Source organism: Hemiscyllium ocellatum, chromosome 1 (assembly GCF_020745735.1).
Source record: "Hemiscyllium ocellatum isolate sHemOce1 chromosome 1, sHemOce1.pat.X.cur, whole genome shotgun sequence".
Lineage (NCBI taxonomy): Eukaryota > Metazoa > Chordata > Chondrichthyes > Orectolobiformes > Hemiscylliidae > Hemiscyllium > Hemiscyllium ocellatum.
In genome coordinates, this window is record NC_083401.1 from 68,000,112 (window position 1) to 68,025,384 (window position 25,273).

Sequence of the window (25,273 nt, forward strand, 5' to 3'; positions counted from 1 at the left end):
ATCCTTCATTTTTCTACCAACATTAGCACTCCCTTTTCCTTTCCCATCTGTTCCACTTGGGTGTCCCTGCCTCCACAACGTTGTTGCTTAACTATGTGTTGCTTAACTTTACAGCGCACCTCAAAAGTGAACTTTTACAACTTGTCCTCTGATGTGTTCAGATCTCTGCTTGGTGTTGCAGGTTTTATTATGATGTTTAATGGGCCATTTATATATTTTCCCATATCCAATAACACAACTCCTTTGTTGCGTACAATGGATCAATCTTAAAATTCTGTACCCATCAAACAACATTATAGAACTCACGGTTTCTATAATGCTAGTATTTTCATCAGTTACACATGCCTCCGATTTCTGCCATTTCCTCCAGTTTTGTTTCGTGTTAGATGTTGTTTATGCGTGACCTCATCTATTGATATGATATGTTAATATGACCTAATCACATCTGAATCTCTAATTCCTCATGTACCAAGCAAGATTACAATTGCAACAATTTAACAGTAGAGTAACCTCTGGCCACATTTCCTATTACCGAATAATCAGTCCAGCACTTTGAAAGTTCCTGTCATCTGTGTTTCCCCCATTCACTGAATTCACACAGTTGCAAGGAGCTCATGCACTTGACACTTTGATCTCCACCTTCAGCCACTGAGACTATACAATGTAAGAGCAAAAGTAGACTATTCAGCCCATTGTGTCAGCTCCACCAATCAATGAGATAATGGCTGATCTGATAATCCTCAACTCCACTTTCCTGTGAAATCTACATATCCCTTGATTTCTGTACTGATTAAAAATCTATGTGTCTGAGCCTTGAATATGCATCATGAAACAGTCCTGACAGCACTCTGCTTTAAAAATTTCCACAGTTTCACTTCTGAGATTATACCCTCTGATCCTAGATTCTCCCACAAGGAGAAACAACCTCTCCACATGTACTCTGGCAAGCCTGCTAAGAATCTTAAATGTTTTAATAAGGGCTCCTTTCAATCTTGTAAACTCCAGTGAGTAAAAGACACACCTACTCAATCTCTTATCATAAAATAATCCCTTCTTAAACAGGATGAACCTGATGAAACTTGTATAGATTGTCTCCGATGCCAATATATCTGTCCTTCGGAAAGGGAGCCAGAACTGTTCACAGTATTCCAGTTGTAGTATGACCAATCCTAGTATAGTTTTACCAAAACCTCCCTATTTTTATTCCCCATTCCATGTAATAAAGGCTTGGCATAACATGCCTTATTACCAACTGAATTTGGATGTTATCTCTCAGTGATTTATATAGGAGGAACCCCAAATCCATTTTATGCTTCAGCTTTCTGCAGTCTTCCCCGTTCAACAGGGCAGGCATTGTAATAATGGTCTTAGAGTCACATGGCATAGAAACAATCCCTTTGGCCCAGCATGTTTATTTCGACCAACAAACAGTAAAGTAGACTAATCCCATTTATGTGCATTTGGGCTATAGCCTACTAAGCTCTCCGAACTCTCGCTCCCCCCCACCCCAGGGCCTCAAGCCTCATTCCTGATGAAGGGCTAATGCCCGAAACGTCAATTCTCCTGCTCCTCGGATGCTGCCTGACCTGCTGTGCTTTTCTGATATTGTGGCCTGACCAACGTTTTATAAAGTTGTAACAAGACTTCCTTGCTCCTATAATCTACAATCCGGCTAATGAAGGCAAACATCTCATAAGCTCTTCACCATCCTGTCTACTGTGCTGACACCTTGATGGATCTATGGACTTGTACACAAGGTCCCTTCATTCCTCAGTACTCCCTAAGGACCTACCATTCATTGAGTGTATCCTTCCATTATCACAACTTCCAAAGTGCATAATTTGGAACATCTGGACAACAAGGGCACCTACTTCAGACTCCTGCTCATTGACTACAGATCTGCCTTCAACACCATTATCCCATCCAGATTGATCTCAAAATTCTGAGATCCAGGTCTCGGTTTCACCTTCTGGAACTGGATCCTCAGTTTCCTGACCATGGACTGCAATCAGTGAAGGTAGATAACTGCACCTCCTCCACAATAATATTCAACACTAGAGCCCCCCCAGGGAAGCCTTCTCAACTCCCAAAGTATGCCCTGTACCCCCATGATTGTTCAGCCAAATTCCAAATGGACGCCATCTACAAATCTGCTGACAATACCACCTTGATAGGAGGGATATCAAAATGATAAGTCAGAATACAGACAGGACATAGAGGGCTTGGTAACGTGGTGCATTGATAACAGTTCTCTCTCAGGGTTGGCAAAACTAAAGAACTGATCATTGAATTCAGAAAGAAAGGAGAAGAACATGCCACCGTCTACACCAACGGAGCCGAGGTTGAGAGTGTCGTGTTCCTAGAAGTGACAATAACTGACAACCTGTCCTGGACTTCCCAAGCGGTTGCAACATCAAGAAGATACAACAATGCCTCTTCTTCCTCAAGCAGATCAGGAAATTTGGCATGTTCAAAAGGATCCTCATCAACTTTTATAGATGCTCCACAGAAGTATACTATCTGGATGAATAGCCACCTGGTACAGCAGCTGCTCTGCCCAGGATCTTGAAAAACTACAGAAGATTGTGTGCACAGTCCAGACCATCAACCTCCCATGCATGGACTCTATTATCTCTTGTTGCTGCAGAAAAGCTGTCAACATCATCAAAGACTCCTCCGTTACTCCTCTCCAACAACCTCTTCTGTCTGGCAGAAGATACAGAAGCTTGAACACATGCAGATTCAGGAACAGCTTCTTACCTACTGTTATTAGACTGACCAATGGACACTCCCACTTCAAATAATGTAGATCTTGTAAATGTTGTTCTTGCCGCATGTATATCCTTTGCTGTGTAATCTCTATGCCTCATTCTGTCCAGTTTTTTCACCCTACGATCTGTATGACCTTGCTTATTATGATCTGCTTGTATTTCTTGCAAACCAGGCTTTTCACTGTTCTTAGGTATACATGACAATAAATCAAATCAAATAGTCTCACACTTCTCGGGATTAAATGCCATTTGCCGTTGTTCTGCCCAGTTTATCAGCTGATCACTATCGTTGAGCCTGGAGCCTGAGATCATTCTCCTCATGATCAAAAAGATCATTAATTTTCATGTCCTCTGCAAATTATATTTTCTGCATTCATGTCCAAGTCACTAATACACATTACAAATAGCAAGGGCCTGAGCACCGAACCCAATGGTACACTGTTGGTCACAGGCTTCCAATCACATAAATAATGCTCCACCATCACCCTTTGCCTCCTATGTGTAAGCCAGTTTTTGATCCAATTTGACAACTTACCTTGGATCCCATTGGGCTTTTATCTCTTAGACCAGTCTTCCATGTAGGACCTTGTCAAAGGTCTTACTGAAGTCCAAGTAAACCACATATAACTCTCAGATGTCCTCCTTCATTACTGCAATGATGGTTTCTTTTAACAATAATGCAACACCCCCACCTCTCTTACTCCTGCCCTATTACACCTGAAATTTCTGTAGGAGAAAGTGAAGACAGCAGATGCTGGAGATCAGAGTCGTGTGGTTGCAGGCTCCCAAGGCGGAATATGAGGCGTCAACTACTTGCCAAAGCATAACTCTCTCTGTCGCTCTGTCTCTCTCTCTTTCTCTCTGTGTCTTTCTCTCTCTATCTTCCAGCCCCCCACAATCTCTCTCCCTCTCTCCACAGCGCCTTTCTCTCTCTCTCTCTCTCTCTCCCCCTCCCTCCCTCCCTCCCCTCTCCCCGACAGACCCTCTCTCTCCCACCCTGTCTCTATCTCACCTCCTTGCTGACAATACTGTAACCTCCTCTCACTGCATGTTCCTCCAATTTTGGTCTTTCATGCATTCACAGTTTTAATCGTGTCCTTGTGGTCATGTTTTCAGGTGGCCATGCTTTCAGTTACCCAGCCCATAAATTCTGGAATTAGCTCCCTAAATCTCTTAGCAGTGATCACTCTCATTTAAGAATCTCCTTAAATCCTACCCACTTTAACCAAGCTTTTAGTCATCCGCCCCAGTTTTTTCTTACGTTTAAATTATTTACACATTTGTTATCACCCTTCTGTATAGTGCTTTGAGATGTTTTGCTATATTAAATGCAAGTTATTGTGGTTTCTTCCTAATTCAACAACTTAAATGATTTTGAATGATTATTACTTTAGCAAGATTTTTTTAACAGTTAATTGCAAATTGTAACAATGCTTATATTTAATTGATCATCCAAATTTTGTATTTTTATAAAGCAATAGTCGTTCATATCCTTGGCTAGAGATTGACACTCCGGTAGCATCTGGCGTGGTGAAGTTATTTACTAAATGTGTTGATTATCTGCACCAAAAGTTTAAAGGTAATTTCTGATTTATTTAAGTCTTTAATTCTGGAAAGAAAGGTGGATTTTAAGCAATGTGTATTAAATTCAGAAATTGTAGAATGGTGGATGCAAGATGGGTGACTGATTTTTTAAAATTGTATCAATATGTTCAATGTTAATTTCAAGTACTTTGCAACACAATAATATTAGAGAGAAAGTTTTGCGTTTGTGTGATTGTTAGATCCTTCCAAAGTGCTTCCACACCCAGTAAGCTATACTTTGAGCTGCAACTTTTACGTTAATTGGATAAAACTAAGGTAATAATTATTAAAAGAAAGCAAACATAAGTTTGCTTTTCCATTTTAGCCTCAACACAAATATTTAAAATCATTACAGTTGTCATTTTCTTCATTATCCACAATATTGTCTTTTTCACTCCTTTTCTTACAGATAAACTCATTCCTGGCCAAAGAGGGGCTCTTTGGTTCCACTTGATGCATTATTGTGAAACTTGCACAATACCCAAATTGCCAGAGTATATCCTGTATACCTACCACTCAGAATATTCCAATCTGCCATGGAACGAGTTGTACCCCGACCAAGCCGTAATGGAAGAATTCTTTAAAGTAGGTCACTTTGTGAAAAGTTGTTCTAATATCTCTGACTTAAAGGACAGGACTGAGTACCTCATGCTTTCTTGAAAGATAGGGAAGAAAAGAAAGGAGAATAGGTAGCAGTAATGACTAATAATAATATTACAGCGCAAGAGAGATGGTGTCTCTGAAAGATCAAGAGTATAATGGATTTAATTAGAAATATATTTTAAAAATCAAGGTACAACACACTATTGGGTGTGTTCTATAAATACCAAATTAAGGGAAAGAGATAAAGCAAAGGAAGTTTAAGGAAATTAGACAGGTTGCAAAGCCTATGGAGGAGTTTATTATGCTCGTGTAAGCTGCATAGAAACACTGTAAAGGTCTGAGATGGAAAGAAGTTGAAGTGTGTTCAAGTAAATTTTTTTAGATCATGATGTTTCTAGCCTAACAAGACATTCCTGGTCCTAGAGAATGATCTGAATAAAGTCTCAGAGTGGGAACATTAAATGAACAGTCTTCATAAGATTTAGATCAGCTAAGGAAGAATCTGAACAAAACAAAATAATTGGAGGGCCAATTCAGTGCAGTGACGATAGATCTGGTACAGCTAATTAGAATCAAAGATTGTTCAGTTAGTGTTTTGCCTGCCAATGAGCTGCCATTAAATGAAGATTATTCGGGCGTACTGAAGTGGAAGCAAATTAGGGTATGCAAAGCCAGAACTCCCTGGATGACAATGGGAGAAAGAAGAAGACAAAAGAGGTGTATACGGTAGATACAAATGAGAACCAGGGTCAAAATAGTGAAAGAGGAAATAGCTAAAACATCAGATGGACCATTATTGCTAATGAATGCACTTGCAAAATTGACTGTACTTAGAAGTTATCAAGATATCAGAACCAGATCAAATGCATCCGAGAATGTGGTGAGAAGTAAGGGTGGAGGAAACGGATTAATCATGGCTTCAAGAAATTGGATAATGATCTATCTCGAAAATAAATCCAGGATTACATGGAACGGGTGGGCAGGTAGGCTGAGTTTAGTTGCTGTTGCAAAGCGAGCCGATATGTCAGGCCAAGTTGACTCCTGAGCCGTGACCATGCTACAGTTTGTGAAGTCTTCTCTGAAGTGAAGTCTACTTCGTGTGACGAAGGGGCAGTGCTCCGAAAGCTTGTGATTTCAGATAAACCTGTTGGACTATAATCTGGTCTCATGTAACTTTTGCTTTTGCCCTTTTCTGAACAAACTGTAGAATGGTCACAGCACAGGAGTCGACTTGGTCTGACATATCGGCAGGCTTTGTAACAGCAACTAAATTCATCCTACCTGTGACTTGGTGTCATGTGACTTCTGACTTTGTCGACCCCAGTCCTACACATCAGCAAAGGGATGAGTGCAGTATTTAGTCTACTGATGTTTTTAAAATGATGCAGCATTTATTGCCCGTCGCTAATAGCTTTCAAAGATGGTGGTGAATCTCAAACTATTTAACCAAATGTATTAAGAACTTTTTAACAAAACAATTTGTCTAAGTTTGTAAATCTTGTATCCAAATCACCTTTTTTCACCCTTCTAGTGAAAATTGCTCAGTTACCTTTTGCAGTGTTTGAAGGTCACTTCATCAGGGATTAATACTTATGTTTTGTGATGCATATGCTTGTGAGATTAATACTTACACTTGTGAACTGGGCTGAGAAATGGCAGATGGAGTTCAACCTGGATAAATGTGAAGTGATGCATTTTGGAAGGTCGAATTCGAATGCTGAATATAGGATTAAAGACAGGATTCTTGGCAGTGTGGAGGAACAGAGAAATCTGGGTGTGCAAGTACATAGATCCCTCAAATTTGCCACCCAAGTGGATAGTGTTGTTAAGAAAGCATATGGTGTTTTGGCTTTCATTAACAGGGGGATCGAGTTTAAGAGCCGCGAGGTTTTGCTGCAGCTCTACATGTCCCTGGTGAGACCACATTTGGAATATTGTGTCCAGTTCTGGTTGCCCTACTATAGGAAAGATACAGAGGCTTTGGAGAGGGTGCAAAGAAGGTTTACCAGGATGCTGTCTGGACTGGAGGGCTTGCCTTATGAAGAAAGGTGAATAAGCTCGGACTTTTCTCTCTGGAGAGAAGGAGGAAGAGAGGAGACCTGATCGAGGTGTACAAAATAATGAGAGGAATAGATAGAGTCAATAGCCAGAGACTTTTCCCCAGGACAGGATTGACTGCTACGAGGAGTCTTAGTTTGAAGATATTAGGAGGAAGGTATAAAGGAGATGTCAGAGGTAGGTTCTTTATGCAGAGAGTTATGAATGCATGGAATGCATTGCCAGCGGTGGTGGTGGAAGCAGAGTCATTGGGGACATTTAAGCGACTGCTGTGCATGCTCATGGATAGCAGTGAGTTGAGGGGTGCGTAAGTTATTATAGTTTACGAGGAGAAAGTGAGGACTGCAGATGCTGGAGATCAGAGCTGAAAATGTGTTGCTGGAAAAGCGCAGCAGGTCAGGTAGCATCCAAGGAGCAGGAGAATCGATGTTTCGCGCATGAGCCGAAGAAGGGCTCATGCCCGAAACGTCGATTCTCCTGCTCCTTGGATGCTGCGTGACCTGCTGCGCTTTTCCAGCAACACATTTTCAGCTTATTATATTTTACATTAGGATTGAACCTCAGCACAACATCATGAGCCAAAGGGCCTGTTATGTGCTGTACTTTTCTATGTATCTGTATAAAATACTAGTGTTTTAGCGGTTTTAAATTTTCTAGATACGCTCATTCTATTTCTAAATGTCTTTTTATGTAAAAGCTTATTCTGCACTATAATGTGTATCTTATAATGAAATGAATAAGTGAATAAAAAGATTAAATATACTTCCTGATTTTTTGACAGACTCTAATTGCGAATCTGTTTCCATTGTTGGATTTTTTGAAACAACAGTTAAAGCTGATGAAATAAAAGAACAGTATTGAAAATTGCTTGATATTGAAATGATTCACTTAGCAGTTTGGCATCTTTACAATGGAAGAATGGAGTACTTTCTGGCACTCTTGGTCAAACTTTTGATTGTGTAATAAGTAATAACTTCATTCCTAAAACAATGAAATAGATCTTTGCCAGATAATGTAAGCATGGATTGGTTCCCTTTTAGATTATTCAGTAAAAGAAGATATATGACCAAGCATAGGCTGTCTGAAATGGAGCAATTGTGTAAGTAGAGTACAGCTGCCGAAGAGATGTTGAGAGCATAACAGAATTGACTTTCAGGTGCAAGGTTTTCTATTTCTTCTGTTTGTGGAGATACATTATAGTCTCAGAGAAACACTCTACCATTCAGTGTTTATGTTTAATCTTAGTTTAGTTCTACATAAACCCATGGCGTAGACAGTGGTCAATCTCGATGTTTAATCTTGATCTTATTTTTCAGGTGGAGAGAGGAAGCCCAAAGAGCTGTTTCCTGTTTTTGGGGTCTTTGCTTTGTGAAGTTAACTGGGTTAATGTTCTTTCTGATGCTTGGAATCCCCAGCCTCATTTGCAGACACGGAATATGATTGTCTATTTGTTATTTATGATGGTTTTTCTATCAAAAGAAGACAAACTTATACGTAAACCAGTAAGTAGTTTTGTATTTTTTTCTTACTATTGGGAGGGACTGTGATACTTCATAAAAGCAACAAGTTTATTAATTCTTTGAATAACCTGACTATCACTGTCATTTGTTTGTTGTACTTAATGCGGTTCCATAATTGATTTTAACATCCAGAATTACGACATATAATTTCAAATCTGTACTTGAGATATAACTGTCTGCGCAACCAAGGTTGAAAAAAGAATCAAGCTGATCTATGTTACAAGTTGTTTGATACTTTTGCTGTGAGACCATCATACAGCCACAGAGGTTTAAAGGGCAGGACATGACAGTGCTTTGCTGGGGCAAAGACAGCAGCAAGGAAGATAAGCAAGTGATGTCAACCTGATGCATCATCTCAAAATGTAAATGATGGGAAAATAGGATTAATATCTAAAATGATATTAGTAAATGTCATGTAGCAGACCTGAGGCAAAAGAGACATTATAAAAAGCATTGTGAAAGGAGGCAATCTGTGATTTTTCTGGTTCCAAAATGTAAGTATGTAATCAGCTTAAATAATACAGAAAATATTAATTGTGACTGTAGTATTATAAAGTATATTTATGTCGATAGCCACAGTCTGATTTGATGGTATTTTTGACTACGAGTCAAAAGTGTCACTAGCATAGAAAATTCTTATTTTCGCTGTCTAGATTAGATTAGATTACTTACAGTGTGGAAACAGGCCCTTCGGCCCAACAAGTCCACACCGACCCGCCGAAGCGCAACCCACCCATACCCCTACATTTACCCCTTACCTAACACTACAGGCAATTTAGCATGGCCAATTCACCTGACCCGCACATCTTTGGACTGTGGGAGGAAACCGGAGCACCCGGAGGAAACCCACGCAGACACGGGGAGAACGTGCAAACTCCACACAGTCAGTCACCTGAGTCGGGAATTGAACCCGGGTCTCAGGCGCTGTGAGGCAGCAGTGCTAACCACTGTGCCACCGTGCCGCCCAAATGTATAATGTATATATAATGGACATCTAATAATGTATATTATTATATCAGTTCACTAGGTTGGTAGCTCGGATGAGAGTTACCATTTGATGAAAGGGTAAGTAAATTGGCCCCATACTATTGAGAGTTTCAAAGAATGAGAGGTGATCTTTTTGATTCTGAAGGGACTAGATAAGGTGGACAGTGATAGGTTGGTATCCCTGCATGGGGAATCTAGAAAATGCCGTAGCAATCTCAGGATAAATTACCAATCATTTAGGATGAGGATAACGAGGAATTTCTTTAGACAAAGAATTGTGAATCTTTGGAATTCTGTATTCTAAAGGACTGTGGATATATCATTGTTTAATATATTTAAGACTGAGATAGACAAATATTTGGTGTGTGATCAGCCATGATTGTAATGGATGGTGGAGTGAGGTGCTCCTATTTCTTAATTTCTGAAAAGTATTGCTACTTGAAGATTTGAAATCCTTTCAGCCATATAGGAATAATTGCATATATTTAATTCTTAAATGACTTAGAAGAATTTTACTGTGCATTTTGGAAGCTTCAGAAAATGTTGAATGTTTATTTAATTGTTTTCGAACTAAAGTTTTGTTAACCCAACCATCACTGCTGATCTCTTTAGGAATCCTCATTACACAGCCTTCTTGGACAATCAAGTGCAATACCCTGGCATTTTGTGGACATAGCATCATATCAAAATGTCATTAGCTACTTCAGTACCCATTACCCTCCCTCCACTGTCATTCTAAAAGATCCATCAACTGAGCTGATACTGAAGCTTTTAAAAATTGCTGCGGGTTTTTGTGAAACGTTGGATGTACACAGTGTAAGTAGATGTAGAAGTTTAAAATATTTATTTGGTCAGGAATTTGTGTTGAATTTATCTGATTGCTTTTCTATTTCATATTTCCAGTACATGATACACCGAGATATATTTGCTTTTGAACAATGTTCACGAACGAAATGCATCTCTGAGCAAATATTCCAAATCAGCTTGTATCTTTATTCAGCATTTTGTATGAGACATTAGACACAAACTACACAAATTCATGTAAATGTTGGAAAACAACGAAAAATTGAGGCTAAATAATGACTCTCACTTGCTTTGCCCTGAAATCCTTGCTAGTAAGGGTGCTGAGAGTTTCTGAATGTAATATTACAGAATAACCTCAGATTCTGAAGCAGAACTCTACAGCTGGTGCATGCACAAAAAGAAACACTGTACAACTGGTTTAACAGTAATTACAAAGAGGCAAAGAAAAATCAGATTGATTCATTTCAACGATATGATGCCTATGCACCAATTTCAACCTTCTAGTCATCTGGTTTAGATATTATATCAGATATTTCTAAATTTCCTGTGGTCACATAATAAATTGTTCCTCTGAGGAATTTAATTTTATTTTAATCTCACATTTGTGAGTACTATAGTTGCTGATACTATATATGTGGTTTTTCTAGGATGCTACACATAAATCCAAGGTATATGTCCACCAAGTTGTCCAGTGCCTCCTCGCTTTGGATCAGAATGGTCAAATAGTCCATGCTCAACTAAAACATGAAATGATAACACTATTGGATGATATTGTTATCTTTAACCCACCAGGTAAGTGCAATCTGAAAACTACTTAGGTGAGAGTTGTTGATGTCATTGTAAAGCCTATTTCTAATATTTCCTACATTACATACTATCTGCTCTTTCGTCTTGTCACAACATCTCAAGTACTTTAGTGTATGATGAAATTGAGAAAGAGTAGGACAGCTCCACTATCACAGCATGTCCATGTCAATGGAACAGGAGCAATGTTGAGTTGAGTTGCTCAGGCACCGCTCTGCATCAAAATGAGGAATGACAAATTGAGGCATTCTGATATGTTGCTGCCTACATCTATTATCTCCACATTTTGCCCATCTTCTCTATATCAATTTATGAAGAGCTATGAAATTGCCCTAAGATTGACAAAGACAGTGAAGTAAGTACATGAGAATATAATGAAAACATTTAACGTTTTTGAGCTTAATATGACTTCTTTGGACCAAAGAAGTGTCATATTGGACTCCATGTTAATTCTACAAATTAATTTACCTGCCATTGATTCACATCCCTGTATCTCTTAATAGAACAATAACTCTATAATATTATATGTAATAAATCAACCTTAATGTTGATGACCAAAAGATAGGTAGGAAAATGAATTGTAAAAGGACATCAGAAGCCTCCAAAGAGATGTAGAAAGAAGAACAAAAAACTGTCAAATGGAGTATAGTGTGGGCAAGTATGAAATTGTCCATTTTGACAGAAAGGGTGAAAAAGCATATCATCTACATGGTGAGAGGATGCAGAGAGGCCTGGGTGTCCTACAAGAACCACAGAAGGTTCGTATGCAGGTACACCATGTAATCAGGAAAACCGATAGAATGTTCTGTTTATTGAGAGAGGAAATGAATACAAGAGTAGAGAGGTTATGCTTCTCTTATATAGTACATTGGGGAGACCGCATCTGGAGTACTGAGTACAGTACTGGTTGTCATCCTTATAGAAGGATATTGATACTTTAGAAGCAGTTCAGAAAACGTTTACAAGACTAGTATCTGGAAGGAGTGAATTGGATTATAAAGAAAGGTTGGACAGGTCAGTCCTCTGGAGTTTAGAAGAGTCAGGGTGACATAATTAAAACATATTAGATCCTGAAAGGACTTGACCAGACAAATGTGGAAAGGTCATTTCCCCTCGTGGGAGAATCTCAAATTCAAGGTCACAGTTTAAAAATAAAGAGTGGCCCATTTAAAGCAGAGATGAGGAACTGTTTTTCTCTGAGGATTGAGAGTCTTTGGAATTTCCTTTCTCATCTGGTCTCCTGGCCATAGGAAGGATGTTGTGAAACTGGAAAGGGTCCAGAAAAGATTGACAAGCATATTGCCAGGGTTGGACAATTTGAGCTGTGGGAAGAGGCTGAATAGGCTGGCACGTTTCACTGGAGCATTGGAGACTGAGGGGGTGACCTTATAGAGGTTCATAAATCATGAGGGGCAGAGATAGGGTAAATAGACAAGGTCTTTTCCTAAGGGTAGGGGAGTTCAAAACTAGAGGGCATTGTTAAAGATGAGAAGGGAAAGATTTAAAAGGGAACTAATGGGCAACTTTTTCACACACGGTGGTGTGTGTATAGAATGAATTGCCAAAGAAATTGGTGGAGGCGGGTTCAATTACAACATTTAAATGGCACCTGGATGGGTGTATAAATAGCAAGGGTTTAGTGGGATATGGCCCAAATACTGGCAAATGGGACTAGATTTATTTAGGATATCTGGTCGACATGGACAGAGGGGTCTGTTTCCGTGCTGTCTATCTCTATGATTGTAAAAGGTAGTGGATGCAGAACCTTCAAATATTTTTAAGGTAGAAATAAACAGTCTTGATTGGTGGGGGAATGTAAGATTATTGGGAATATGCAGAAATGTAAAGTTGAGGTTAAAATCAAATCAGCTGTGATCTTATTGAATAGGGAACTGCCTTGACAGATAGAGTAGCCTTGTTCCTTGCTCATATGTTGACATTTTCAATTGATTCAGTAATTATAGATCTTTAGAAAGGAATGATCCAGATGTCACCATTAGAAATATACTTTTAAAAGAAATAGCAAATTGTATCTTATAGTACATTAATGATTGCTTTATTGTTCCTTAAATGCATTGATTTGAAAATAAATTTTTCATGGATAGTTTATTTTGAATATTCCTTTCCCAGAAGTGGACAGTCAAATGCGTCACATGGCAATAGCCAGCCTTTTTATGGAAGTGTTAATGATGCTGAATAACACAAGTATTACATCAGCTGAGTCATTGCGAGAGAGCTTGCGGTCATGGATTGAGACTAAGGTGTGCTATAATCTATCACTACCACTACTGACTGCAACTTGTCAAAGTCTAGCATCTGTTAAACATATGGCTGAAACGACTGAAGGGTGCATCATGGCTTATTTCAAAGAGGGTAAGCAATTTTTGTATGTTTGAATTTAATTGAACTTAGATTAAAATACAATTGGATTCTGTTCTTGTCTACAAAAGTTACTCATTATTCCAGGACGTTCTGGACTGCAAATATAACCTCTGTCTTAGTTTGTAGTAGAAAAATTGTCTTCTTAAATACCGCTTCCAAGTCCCTTCACTCTTATCTCCTACAATTAGTGCAAGACTGTAGACTCATTTGACACTGATATTAAGATCATTCAATAGCTGTCACTACTTCATCCCTCCCGTCCACGAACTCATTGGGCAAACCTCCTAGAGTACTCCTTCCTTATCTAAGTTCTGCCCTGGTATCTTTCTCTACTTTTCTCATACCTCCCTCATACTTTTTTCTGAGTTCATCAAATCCTTGAGATCCACTTCATATTCTTGATCCTATTTCCACTAAATTGCTGCTTACCCAGCTTCCCCCTTAATCCCGATGGTAGCTGATGAAATAGCTCTCTCTTTGGGTTATTATTATAGTTGTAAAGATGGGCTACACAGATTTTAATTTCTGTCATCTCATTGTTATACCTGAAACCTTTCAAGGACTAAAATAATTATTGGTCTAAAAGGCAGTGAATCTGATAAATACTACTCTCGTGACATAATTAAAACGTATAAGATTCTGAAAGGACTTGACATTGGTGGATGTAGAAAGGTCATTTCCTCTTGTGGGAGAATCTAGAACTCAGGGTCATAGTTTAAAAATAAAGAGTCACCTATTTAAAGCAGAGAAGTGGAACTATTTTTCTCTGAGGATTGAGTGTCTTTGGAATTTCCTTTCTCAAAAGGCAGTGGTTGCAGAATCTTTAAATATTTTCAAGGCAGAGGTAGATAGATTCTTGATTATCTAGGATGATGAGGGATATGCAGAAATGTAGAATTGAGGTTAAAATCAGATCTGCCATGATTTTATTTAAAAGGAACAGCTTTGAAGGTTCGAGTTGCTTACTCTTGTTTTTTGTTCACATATTGAAATTTTCAATTGATTCCATACATACAAATTTTTAGAAGGAAATGTTCCAGATGTTCCACTAGGTGGTGCAAAGAGCACACATTTGCAAAGAAGTGATATATTCACCAGGTACCTTTATTAAGACAGAATGGAAATTAAACAATTGTCAAATTCAAATTAATTTCAGCAGCTGCAGTATTTGGCTATTGTATTAAAGTAAAACAGTGTCTATTGTGAATGAGCATGGCTGTAGGATAGGGATAACTTTATTGTGGGTTTACTATGTTAAGAGAGACATTATGACTCTAAGAAGGGCCTTTGATTTCAGGTTTTGATATTTACAACTTTCTTGGATGCAAGTTTCTTCACAGATTGATTTTTTTTACTGTTGATCTCCTCATTAATTGTTTCTTTACTATTGGTTAATCTATCTTTGTTACCACTTTATCCTGCATTTCCTTGTTAGTGCTTTTTAAGGAGCCAGAAATACACTATCTGTTTGCTTGCACTGGATAGGCCTTCTCCACTTTCCTTTTGAGACCAGACCTTTCCACATCAATCCCACTGCCAGCAAAGCGTTCTTTATTACAGCCTTTCATTCACTGTAACCTACCATAGCCACCTTCTGCTTCAGAGTATGGACAAAGGCATCTAATGTCAAGTCACCTATGCCATCTGTGCAGGCTGAGGCCATCTTTGCTGTAATGTGCACATGCTCAACCTTTGCCAGCCATCTTGGGACAGACATCAGGCTTAAAATGACTACTGTGATCACCTGACCATAGATTGAAACAAGTTCAAGAGTCACATGTGGATTCAGTGAAACTGCACCAAAGTTACCACATTATCTAAAGATTTCAAAACCAGGCAATAAAGCATCAAAACATTTGCATCTCTTGCTTAATTCGTACTTATTTAATAATTTCACACATTGGGAGAAAAAAGGCTTGCCTGCAAGCTATCTAGCTTTGAAAGACAATGTGTCTGGACTCAGAGTCTGCAAATGAACACGATTCCAATGGCTAATTTGAGTAGTAGAAGAGAAAAAAGTGTATGGATTGATAACTTGCTCCTTATCATCTTTGAAGACAACACCCAATTAATAAGTGAATTGTGGGACAAAATGTTTGATGAGGACTTAAAGTTATCTACAAGTTTTGCCATTGCTGAGGATGCTTAGTTATAATTAAACAACAGTTACTGAATTGAATTGAATTTATTGTCACTTGTACTGAGGCACAATGAAAAGCTTTGTCTTGCGAGCAATACAGGCAGATCACAGAGTTAAGTAGCATAGATAAGTAAATAATAGGTAAACTGCAGCAAAACAAAAACACAGGTATAGGTGAATGCTAAGAGTTTGAGAACCCATTCAGTATTCTAACAACAGTAGGGTAGAAACTGTTACGAAACTGATTTGTGCTTGTGTTCAGGCTTCTGTACCTTCTCCCCAATGGTTGAGGTTGTAGAGAAACATTGTCAGGGTGGGATGGATCTTTAAGAATGCTGGCAGCCTTTCCTTGACAGCGGGCCTTGGAGATGGATTCTGTGAATGAGAGGTTGGTCTTTGTGATTGTCCGGGCCGAGTTAATCACTCTCTGTAACCGGCTCCGATCTTGAATACCAGATAGTGATAACATCCAGACAGAGTGCTGTTGATGGCGGACCTATAAAAATTGGCAAGGGTATTCGCCATCATACCAAATTTCCTCAGCTGCCTGAGGAAGAAGAGACATTGTTGGGCCTTTGTAACCAGTGCAGTCACATGAAGAGTCCAAGAAAGCTTGTTGTGGATGACCACTCTCAGGGTCTTGACACTCTCCACTTGTTCTACCTCTATGCTGTTAATGTGTAGGAGGGCATAAGTAACATCCCGCTGAAAGTCAATAATGAGTTCCTTGGTTTTGCTGGCATTGAGAGCTAGGTTGTTCTCAGTGCACCATTTTTCCAGGTCTTCCAACTCCTATCTGTAGTCTGTTTTGCCGCCATCTGAGATTCGACCGACTATGGTGGTATCATCAGCGAACTTGTAAAAGGCATTAGTCTGGTATTTGGCAACGCAGTCATGGGTATAAAGTGAGTACAGTAGGGGGTTGAGTACGCACCCCTAGGAGGCTCCAGTGTTGATTGTTAGTGAGGATGAAATATTGTCCCCAGTCTTCACTGACTGTGGCCTGTGGGTCAGGAAACTGAGGATCCAGTTGCACAGAGTGGGGCTTAGTCTGAGATCACCAAGTTTAATAATTAGTCTTGAGGGGATAATAGTGTTGAAGGCTGAATTGGAGTCAATGAATAGGATTCTTACATAGCTGCTCTTGGTGTCAAGATGTTCTAAGGAGGAGTGAAGGGCAAGTGATATGGCATCTGACGTAGATCTGTTGGTCTGAGAGGCAAATTGGAGTGAGTCAAGAGTAGTGGGGAGACTGGAGTTGATTAATGCCATGACCAGCCTTTCAAAGCACTTCATGACCACCGAAGTTAGGGCCACTGGGCGGTAGTCATTGAGACATGCTGCGTGAGCCTTTTTAGGCACAGGGATGATGTTGGCCCTCTTGAAACAGGCAGGGACAATGGCCTGCTGCAGAGAGAAGTTGAATATCTCCAAGAAGACTTCTGCCAGTTGATCTGTGCATGCTCTGAGTGCACAGCCTGGTACTCCGTCTGGTCCTATTGCTTTCCTTGGATTCACACGCAGGAAAACTGATCTGACCTCTGATGCAGTGACTGTTGGAATAGGTTCGTCAAGACTTGTTGAAATAGGTGTTACTTCTCTATCGAAAGTCTGTTCAGAGTGAGTATGGAAGGCGTTGAGAAGATCTGGAAGGGATGTGTCATCGTCTGCTATTTTGCACGTCTCTTTTTAGAACCTGTGATGTCATTCAGTCCTTGCCATCGTTGCCAGGTGTCTGTCTGGGTCTCTAGTTTGGATTGGTATTGGTCCTTGGCTGTCTTATTGGCTCTGTGAAGGTCATACTTGGATTCCTTATATTTGAGTGGGTCTCCTGATCTGAAGGCCTCATGCCTGGTTTTCAGCAGGTTCTGTATATCCTGATTCATCCAAGGTTTCCTGTTGGGGAGCTCATGGATTGACTTCCTCAGTACGCAGTCCTCCATACACTTGCTGATAAAGTCTGTGACGGTGGTGGCGTACTCATCCAAGGTACCTGCAGACTGTTTGAACATGGTCCAATTCAGCTGATTCCAGACAGCACCGAAGTTGATCCTCTGCCTCCTCTGCCTAGCACTGGACCTGTATCCGCAAGGGGGTCTCCTGCTCGAGCTTTTGCCTGTAAGTCGGGAGAAGAAGCATGGCATTGTGGTCAGAATTCCCAAAATGGAGTGGTAGGCATCTTTCACAGTGGTGTAGCAGTGGTCTAAAATGTTCAGGCCCCTGGTGGAGCAGGTAATATTCTGGTGGTACTTGGACAACACCTTTCTTAGATTGGCTTGATTGAAGTCACCAGTCACAATAAAATGATTCCTGAAGAAGGCTTATGCCCGAAACGTCGATTCTCCTGCTCCTTGGATGCTGCCTGACCTGCTGCGCTTTTCCAGCAACACATTTTCAGCAACAATAAAAGGGTCTCAGGGTGTTAATGGTGGAGTACAGCACATGCAGAGCTTCCTCAACCTTTGCTTCTGGCAGTGTGTACTCAGCAGTTAGTATAGCAGCAGTAAATTCCCATGGTAGATAGAAGGGGCAGCATTGGATGGTGATCTCAGGTTAAAAAAAACTTTAGGACCTAAATGATTCTAATAAGGACTTCTGATTTGTGTGGGCTTTATTCATCCTGCATGTACAAGACACACACTGCTTTTAAACTTATTACCTATGTTAATATGTGTGTTTGTTGCATTTTATAATCTTTTCTAAGGATTAGTACGTAATAACATTTCCATGTCTTTCACCTAAAAATACTTTGCAATTGGCTCCTTCATTTTAATGAAGTTTACTACTACTTGAATTAATTGGTGCTCATCATTTTCAGTGCTGCATGAACAAAGATTTGAAGGATATTTTCATTTTCCACTCCAAATTCCATTCCATACTAAATCTATCCTCCCTTACGACAGTTGGCATCATATTGAGCACAACATCATGGGCTGAAGGGCTTGTTCCTGAGTTGTACTGTTCTATGTTCTAAGTAAAAAGAAAGTGAGGACTGCAAATGCTGGAGATCAGAGGTGAAAAATGTGTTGCTGGAAAAGCGCAGCAGATCAGGCAGCATCAAAGGTGATGATTCTTGAAGAAGGGCTTATGCCCGAAACGTCGATTCTCCTGCTCTTTGAATGCTGGCTGACCTGCTGTGCTTTTCCAGCAACACATTTTCAGCTCTGATCTCCAGCATCTGCAGTCCTCACTTTCTCCTCGACAGTTCCCTGTCACCCTTGCACTCACTGACCTGTAATGGTTTCGAGTCATATAACAGCTTTAAAAATAGTCATCCTTCCTTCCAGATCGCACAATGACCACACATTTACCTGTCTGTAATTTCCTCCAGCCCCACAACCCACCAAGATTCCTACACTCTATTTCTAGTCTCTTCTTCATCCCCAGTTTTAACCATTCTGGTATTTTATAAAAGTATTTGTTTATGAAGAGTTGGTGTCACAGGCTGGGCTGGGCGAGCATTAATTGCACATTGTCTCATTGCACTCGAAAAAGTGGTGGTGAGCGGTCGTCTTGAACCACTGCAGTGCTTGATGTGTAGGTGCATTGCAATTCTGATTAGGAGGTAAATCCAGGATTTTGACACAATAGCAATATAGTTCCAAGTCAGGTAGGTATGTGGCTTGGAGAGAACTCACTAGTGGTGTTCCCATGCATCTTCTACCCTTGACCGCCTAGCTAGTGGAAGTATGGTTTTGATAGTGCTGTTAAAGGAGCCTTAGTGAGTTACTGCACTGCATCTTGCAGATGGTCCTCGCTTCTGCCACTACATATCTGTGATACGAGGATTGATTGTTGAAGGTGATGGATAGCATGACAATCAGGTGGGCTACTTTTGATTTTAGGGAGTTCGAAATCACAGTGCCCAATGTAAGTAATCAACAATTTATGGAATTTTCAGATAGTTTATTGAGAAGATGGTACATTAGTTAACGGATAAAGAAAGTATGCAGCCATGATAATTGGGGATGGTTCACTGATACCAGAGGACAAAGAGGCATTTGCTGTGGGATATGCTGACCTCATTTAAGTGTTGGGAGCAGCATCTGAGTGTTAGGGAACTTTTCCCTGGGTCTTCCTCCTCCTCCTCCTCCTCTTCTTCTGATCTGTCTTCCATCTGTGTGATGAGTACCGCTCAATGAAAAATGTCTGGAGAATGCCAAGTGTTCTTGATGGAAGTTGCTCCTTGCCCCTCAGCACTTATTGTTATATCAAGCTTATAGGGGTAGATTATTTTCTCTGTGTCAATCAACTGTCTGAACCCTTTGGCCATTGGACATGGGACAACTACTCATGATCATCGCCCCTTTGCCCACCTCCAAATCGAAGTTCCTCAGGAGGTTCATTCCACACTTGAATCACCCTCTGTGTAAACAATTTGTCTCTCATGTCTTTTTTTAAATCTTTCTCTTCTCACCTTAAAATTGTGCTCTTTAGATTCCCCCATCCTAGGGCAACTACCATTAATTCTATCTGTACCTCTCGCTATTTTATTCTATTTGTTTGGGCGGCATGGTGGCTCAGTGGTTAGCACTAGGGACCCAGGTTCAATTCCCGTCTCAGCCCACTGTCTGTGTGGAGTTTGCACATTCTCCCCATGTCTGCATGGGTTGCCTCCAGGTGCTCCAGTTTCCTCCAATCCAAAGATGTGCAGCTTAGGTTAAGTTGGCTGTGCTAAATTGCCCATAGTATTAGGTGCATTAGTCAGGGGTAAATGTAGGGTAATAGAGTAGGGGAAAGGGTCTGGGTGGGATCCTGTTCGGAGGGTCAGTGTGGACTTGTTGAGCCAAATGGCCTATATCCACGCTGTAGGGAATCTAATCCATTTGAAGATTCGATTTCATTCCTTCTAATAACAAAACGTCCTTATTTTCTAGAACAATACACAGATAATAGAGTATATTTGGCACCAGTTAAACTGTTAATTCTAGATCAATACACATCTTGACCTCTGTTCCTCATAATTCTTCTCTTCTGTCTTGCCATGCTAGAATTTTGTAAAGTACAGATGGCTGTAATAGGTGTTAAATTACATATCATGTTACACAGTAAATAGTAGAAAAATACAGTTTTAAGGAATCCCAATATCCAACACAGCATTGTGTTGTGTGTTGATGATTTTACCTTGAGGGGCTAGGCTCCACACTCAGGATACCACCCTTACCTTTCTCTGTTATGCTTTCTTACTGTGAAAAATTCCTTAAAACTTATCTGACCTGATATTTCCAAATGTCACTTTATTTTTAATGGTCTTCTGAAGCACCTTGGGTATTTATTATGTTAAAGGTGCTACGTTAGGATACATGGCACGAGTAGGGCATTTGACCCCTTGAGCCTGTTCAACCAATTTATAAGATCATTGCTGATCTGATTGAATCCTTAATTGTATTTTCCTGTCTACCTGCTTTATCCTTTGACTCCCTTGTCGATCAATAATCTCTCTAATTCATCCTTAAAAATGTTCAGTGAACCTACTGCTTCTGATGAAGAAAGTTCCACAGACTGAAACTCTTCAGAAATAAATCTCAACTCTGTCTTAAATGGGAGTACACTTTTTGTTTGCACAAATGCTTAATATTTCATCTAGAAATATTTCTTGTAAGAGTATACGTTAGCTCCATTTATCCACAACATTGTATCTACAATTCCAGACAAAGCCTGGGAAACTCTTAGTTGTTCCCAGCATTTTTACAATTAATACTAAGCAGTTTTCATTTTATTTAATATATCCCAACTTTTAATTTGAAAATAATTCCACATGAGCAACATATTTGTACACTTGATTTGTAACAAATTAGATTTTTATTTTAACTTTTTTTTTATTGTTTCAGTAACTAATTTTTTTTATTATCTAGGAGCACATCAAGATCAGTATTTTGGATGGGGACCAATTTTGGTATCACTTCAAGTACCAGAGCTAACAGCAGAAGAATTTCTCAAAGAGTGCTTGAATTTAGGAAGTTACTTGACACTTTATGTGTATATTCTTCAGCGTTTGAACATGGAGCAGACTCTATCCAATGAAATGAAAATGCTGGTTCTGCTTAACAAATGGATAGAACAAGTCTTTCCTTGGTAATATTGATTTGATTATTAAATTATTTAAATAATCTAAAAGTTTCAAGTAATTTTGAGAGAACTTTCATAGGTTTTTCTTTCGAATTATAATTGAAACTTCAGACTAATGTAAAGGTGTTTTAATTTGCACAGAACTATAATTGTGTCAGGAAACTTGTATGAAATATGTGTATCAGATTTGCAAGCCAGCCTCTCTCACTTACTCTCTCTCATCTTCCAATTCATTTTAATTGAGTAGTTGAGAAATTGCACCTTATAATTTTTCTGTATATTTGATTGTGGTATAAAATGAAAAACGACTGATTTTAAAACCAAGGACTGGGAAATGAATTGCATTTTCACAAACACGTTACTGGAACTCTGTCAGTTGCATTTACACTGTTGTTTAGAAAGCTTTGGAGGAGGATGGTTAAAAAAGTACGGCACCTGGGTATGCATGTGAGACATATGAGATTTAGCCAGCAACAGGTAGCTAATTGATTTGTGCAATTGTCACAGTTGTGGATGCCAGAGGTTATCAGTCTGATGACAGGTCTTTGGCAGCTGGGAAGTGAACAGCTTATGGGTGTGAGTACAGTAGGAGAAGTTTCCAGACTGCTAGAAAAGCAAGTTCTATATCTTTAGCTTGCTGCAGTAAAAATAACCAAAGCCTGAAGAAAGCCACATGTTTTCTTTCACAAATTGCTGTAGTTGTTGCCTTTAATCACTATCTTAGAGATTGTGTAATCAGTGTACTAATCACCCTGTGCCACCTGTAAAACAAAATGAAAGAACCTGGAGAAAAGAAATCAAAGGACTGAAGGTTTGGGAAGCAAAAGAAACATCTCATCGAAACCTGTGGGGTGGTGCTGTTGAACTACTTTTACCTAGCTTGTTTTTCCCTCTATCCATAGCACCCTTTCTTTGGGTTTCTGTGTCTGTCCATTTGTGTGTTTCATCTAGTAGAGTTATAGAAGTGTACAGCACATTCTTAGTTCAGTTTTCTTTACCAGTGGCTAGAACTTATTTATCGTAATAAATAGTAATTTTTGTTCAGGATAGGAATGTGGGTCAATGTTTTCTGTTAACTTGATGCCATCAGACAGGTGGATTGGGGACTTTGTGTGCTTTGATTAAATCATTAACGTTTGAAGCGATACCTGGAGTTATGAGACCTGAGAATGACTGTACTCCTGAAGTGGATTGTGACAGCCTTTCAATTTACACACTTGTTATTCCCACTGTCAAATAGATATGGAATAAACATCAAACAAAAATGCCAAAAGAAAGATTTAAAATTAGGGTAACTATAGGAAAGAGTAAAATCTGAATGAAATATCAAAGGTGTTGAGACAAATGCAAGTAGAAGTTTGAGGATGAAATTATGTGCAATGTGTAAATCTGTAAGTTGCTTAGAGTTGATACTACAACAACTAAAGTATTGTTGACACAAGTGCAGCTTGAAATTTATTGGGAGAGAGTGTTGGTGCTGAAAACACACAAAAGGGAATCTGATAACACTTAATTGAAGATGGATTTGTTTTAATACAAAAAAAAATCTATTTCAAACTTTAGGAATTATGGCTACTAATCTGGTAGATGTTCAAGTGAGATTTTACGTTCTATTGAAAGTTAACATTGTTTTCTTTCTCAAACAGCAATACAAATGATGAGGCTAAGCTCTTCCTGTGGTGGCATAAACTTTTGCAATTAGCATTAATTCAGCTTGAGCAGAACGATGTAACCGCATTGGAAATTTTGATCAGGATACTAAGCACATTTCAAATGAAGCAAAGTCATCTGGCAGAGGAGAAGCTCTCTTCCGGACTTCTGGGAGCTATTGGTCTTGGAAGGAAATCTCCCCTCTCAAACAGGTGGGCATATTGTTTAAAGTTTAAAAAATATACGTTTGCATTGTAATTTTTGCCTCTGTCTTCAATGACAAACGTATAAATCAATTCTTTTAGGAATGGAAAGATCTCAGCATCAGTCATAACCTATTAGGTTCAAGAATGTATCTTTTACTATTTAATTCTTATATAAATAATATTTTACCAAGCTGTGTTCAAAACTAGAAATGTTTAATATATTTCACTGAGAAAAGGTAGCATATATATTATAAATGTAATTGCTTTAGTGTGCTTTTTAAGCCTGTTTTCTGAATAATATTTCAAATTGTCTATTTGATATTCCAGGATTATAGAATTCATAACAGCTATGAAATATTTTGCAAGTTATAATTCTAATTAACAATTGTTTTCTTGAATGTCTCATTTCAGTGAGACAGATAAAGTTCAAATGAGTTATAAACCATTCAGTCAACATTTACACAGTTTGATATAAATCACTTCCATGCTTTCATATTTCCAACATTTCATGTTTTCATTCCATGCTTGTCTCTTTTCTAATGCTAATAGAGGTGGCTGGCATTGCCCAGTCCACTGTGAATTTAAATAGGAACATGTGAAATGATTGTATATATGTTTGTAACCCTTACCAACCAAACAATGTTGTAAATATTCAGTAAAGGAGCTGAAAGTAAATTTGTATATCAGTCTACAAATAGAAACTCAGTTTCTCTTCTGAGAAACTGCCTGACCTACTTAGTATTTCTCGCACTTTGTGTTTTATTCCAAATGTCCAGCATCTGCAGTATTTCACTTTACATATATATGAAATGTGACTCTCTTTACATATCTGTATTCTCAAAATGTGAAGTTTGCAGTCTTTCTAATTAAATAGTTGTTGGATACCACAGGATGTAAACATTGCTGAAGAGATACTATGTCAAAGCTTTTGGTCTTGCATTCTTCAAGACTGATACTCAAAATGGAAGAGGAACACCAATTTATACAGCATGAGAAGAAAGTGCTGATTGGTTGAGCATGGTTGGCATGGAGATGCAGCAGGAATTGTTAACGATCAATCTTAATTGAAAATCCTCAGACTTGACAGGTACACTCTAATTAGTCAGGATGTTTCCTGGGGGAATGCAGCTAAGATTGACCTTCTCTGTGACTCTTTCATCAATGAAAAGGGTGCAATCTATGGCAAACTCTTTTGCCTACATAGAACCAGATCCACTACGTTAATATGGAGCTTCAAAATCCAATGCATCATACTCCACACCTAACTGATGATACTGAATTAGTGTTTGGTGTGATTCTTCACAGTCAGGACTATTGAGTAAATATCATTCGATTCACAAACTCACGTCCAATATTGGACATTGTATTCTGAGGTTTACAAACATTAACTATTTGAGCATTATTGGTGTGTTATCCTCTACAAATTGTCACAGGGACAAAAAGATTCAATTTCATGTGAGTTTAAAAACCCGCACAAAACAAGAATTGAATTAAGATTTCTGATTGTTTTGTTTTTACAGATTTCGAGTGGTGGCACGATGCATGTCAGCTTTCCTATTGGTACAGCTTCCTGCAGAAAACCGCATTCGATTAAAGCCTAGCTCAGAACTGCAGCTCTCTCCCAAAGCACAGCAGGTATTGAGAACCTGCACAATGAATTCACTATTGCATTTTCTTTCTCATAAATAATAACAG

The 25,273-nt window shown here is 39.0% G+C and overlaps 1 protein-coding gene across 1 annotated transcript in view; it reads left to right on the forward strand.

Annotated features, from left to right (window-relative positions):
- Nucleotides 1–25,273, forward strand: part of epg5 (ectopic P-granules autophagy protein 5 homolog (C. elegans)) — a 152,262-nt gene that overhangs the window by 120,043 nt on the left and 6,946 nt on the right. Inside the window, exons 35-43 of the mRNA XM_060821832.1 lie at nt 4,247–4,350; nt 4,765–4,940; nt 8,333–8,518; nt 10,136–10,339; nt 10,975–11,119; nt 13,262–13,504; nt 21,509–21,728; nt 23,369–23,584; nt 25,099–25,213. Of these exons, the coding sequence (XP_060677815.1) occupies nt 4,247–4,350; nt 4,765–4,940; nt 8,333–8,518; nt 10,136–10,339; nt 10,975–11,119; nt 13,262–13,504; nt 21,509–21,728; nt 23,369–23,584; nt 25,099–25,213 (1,609 nt within the window). The remainder of the gene's footprint in view (nt 1–4,246; nt 4,351–4,764; nt 4,941–8,332; nt 8,519–10,135; nt 10,340–10,974; nt 11,120–13,261; nt 13,505–21,508; nt 21,729–23,368; nt 23,585–25,098; nt 25,214–25,273) is intronic.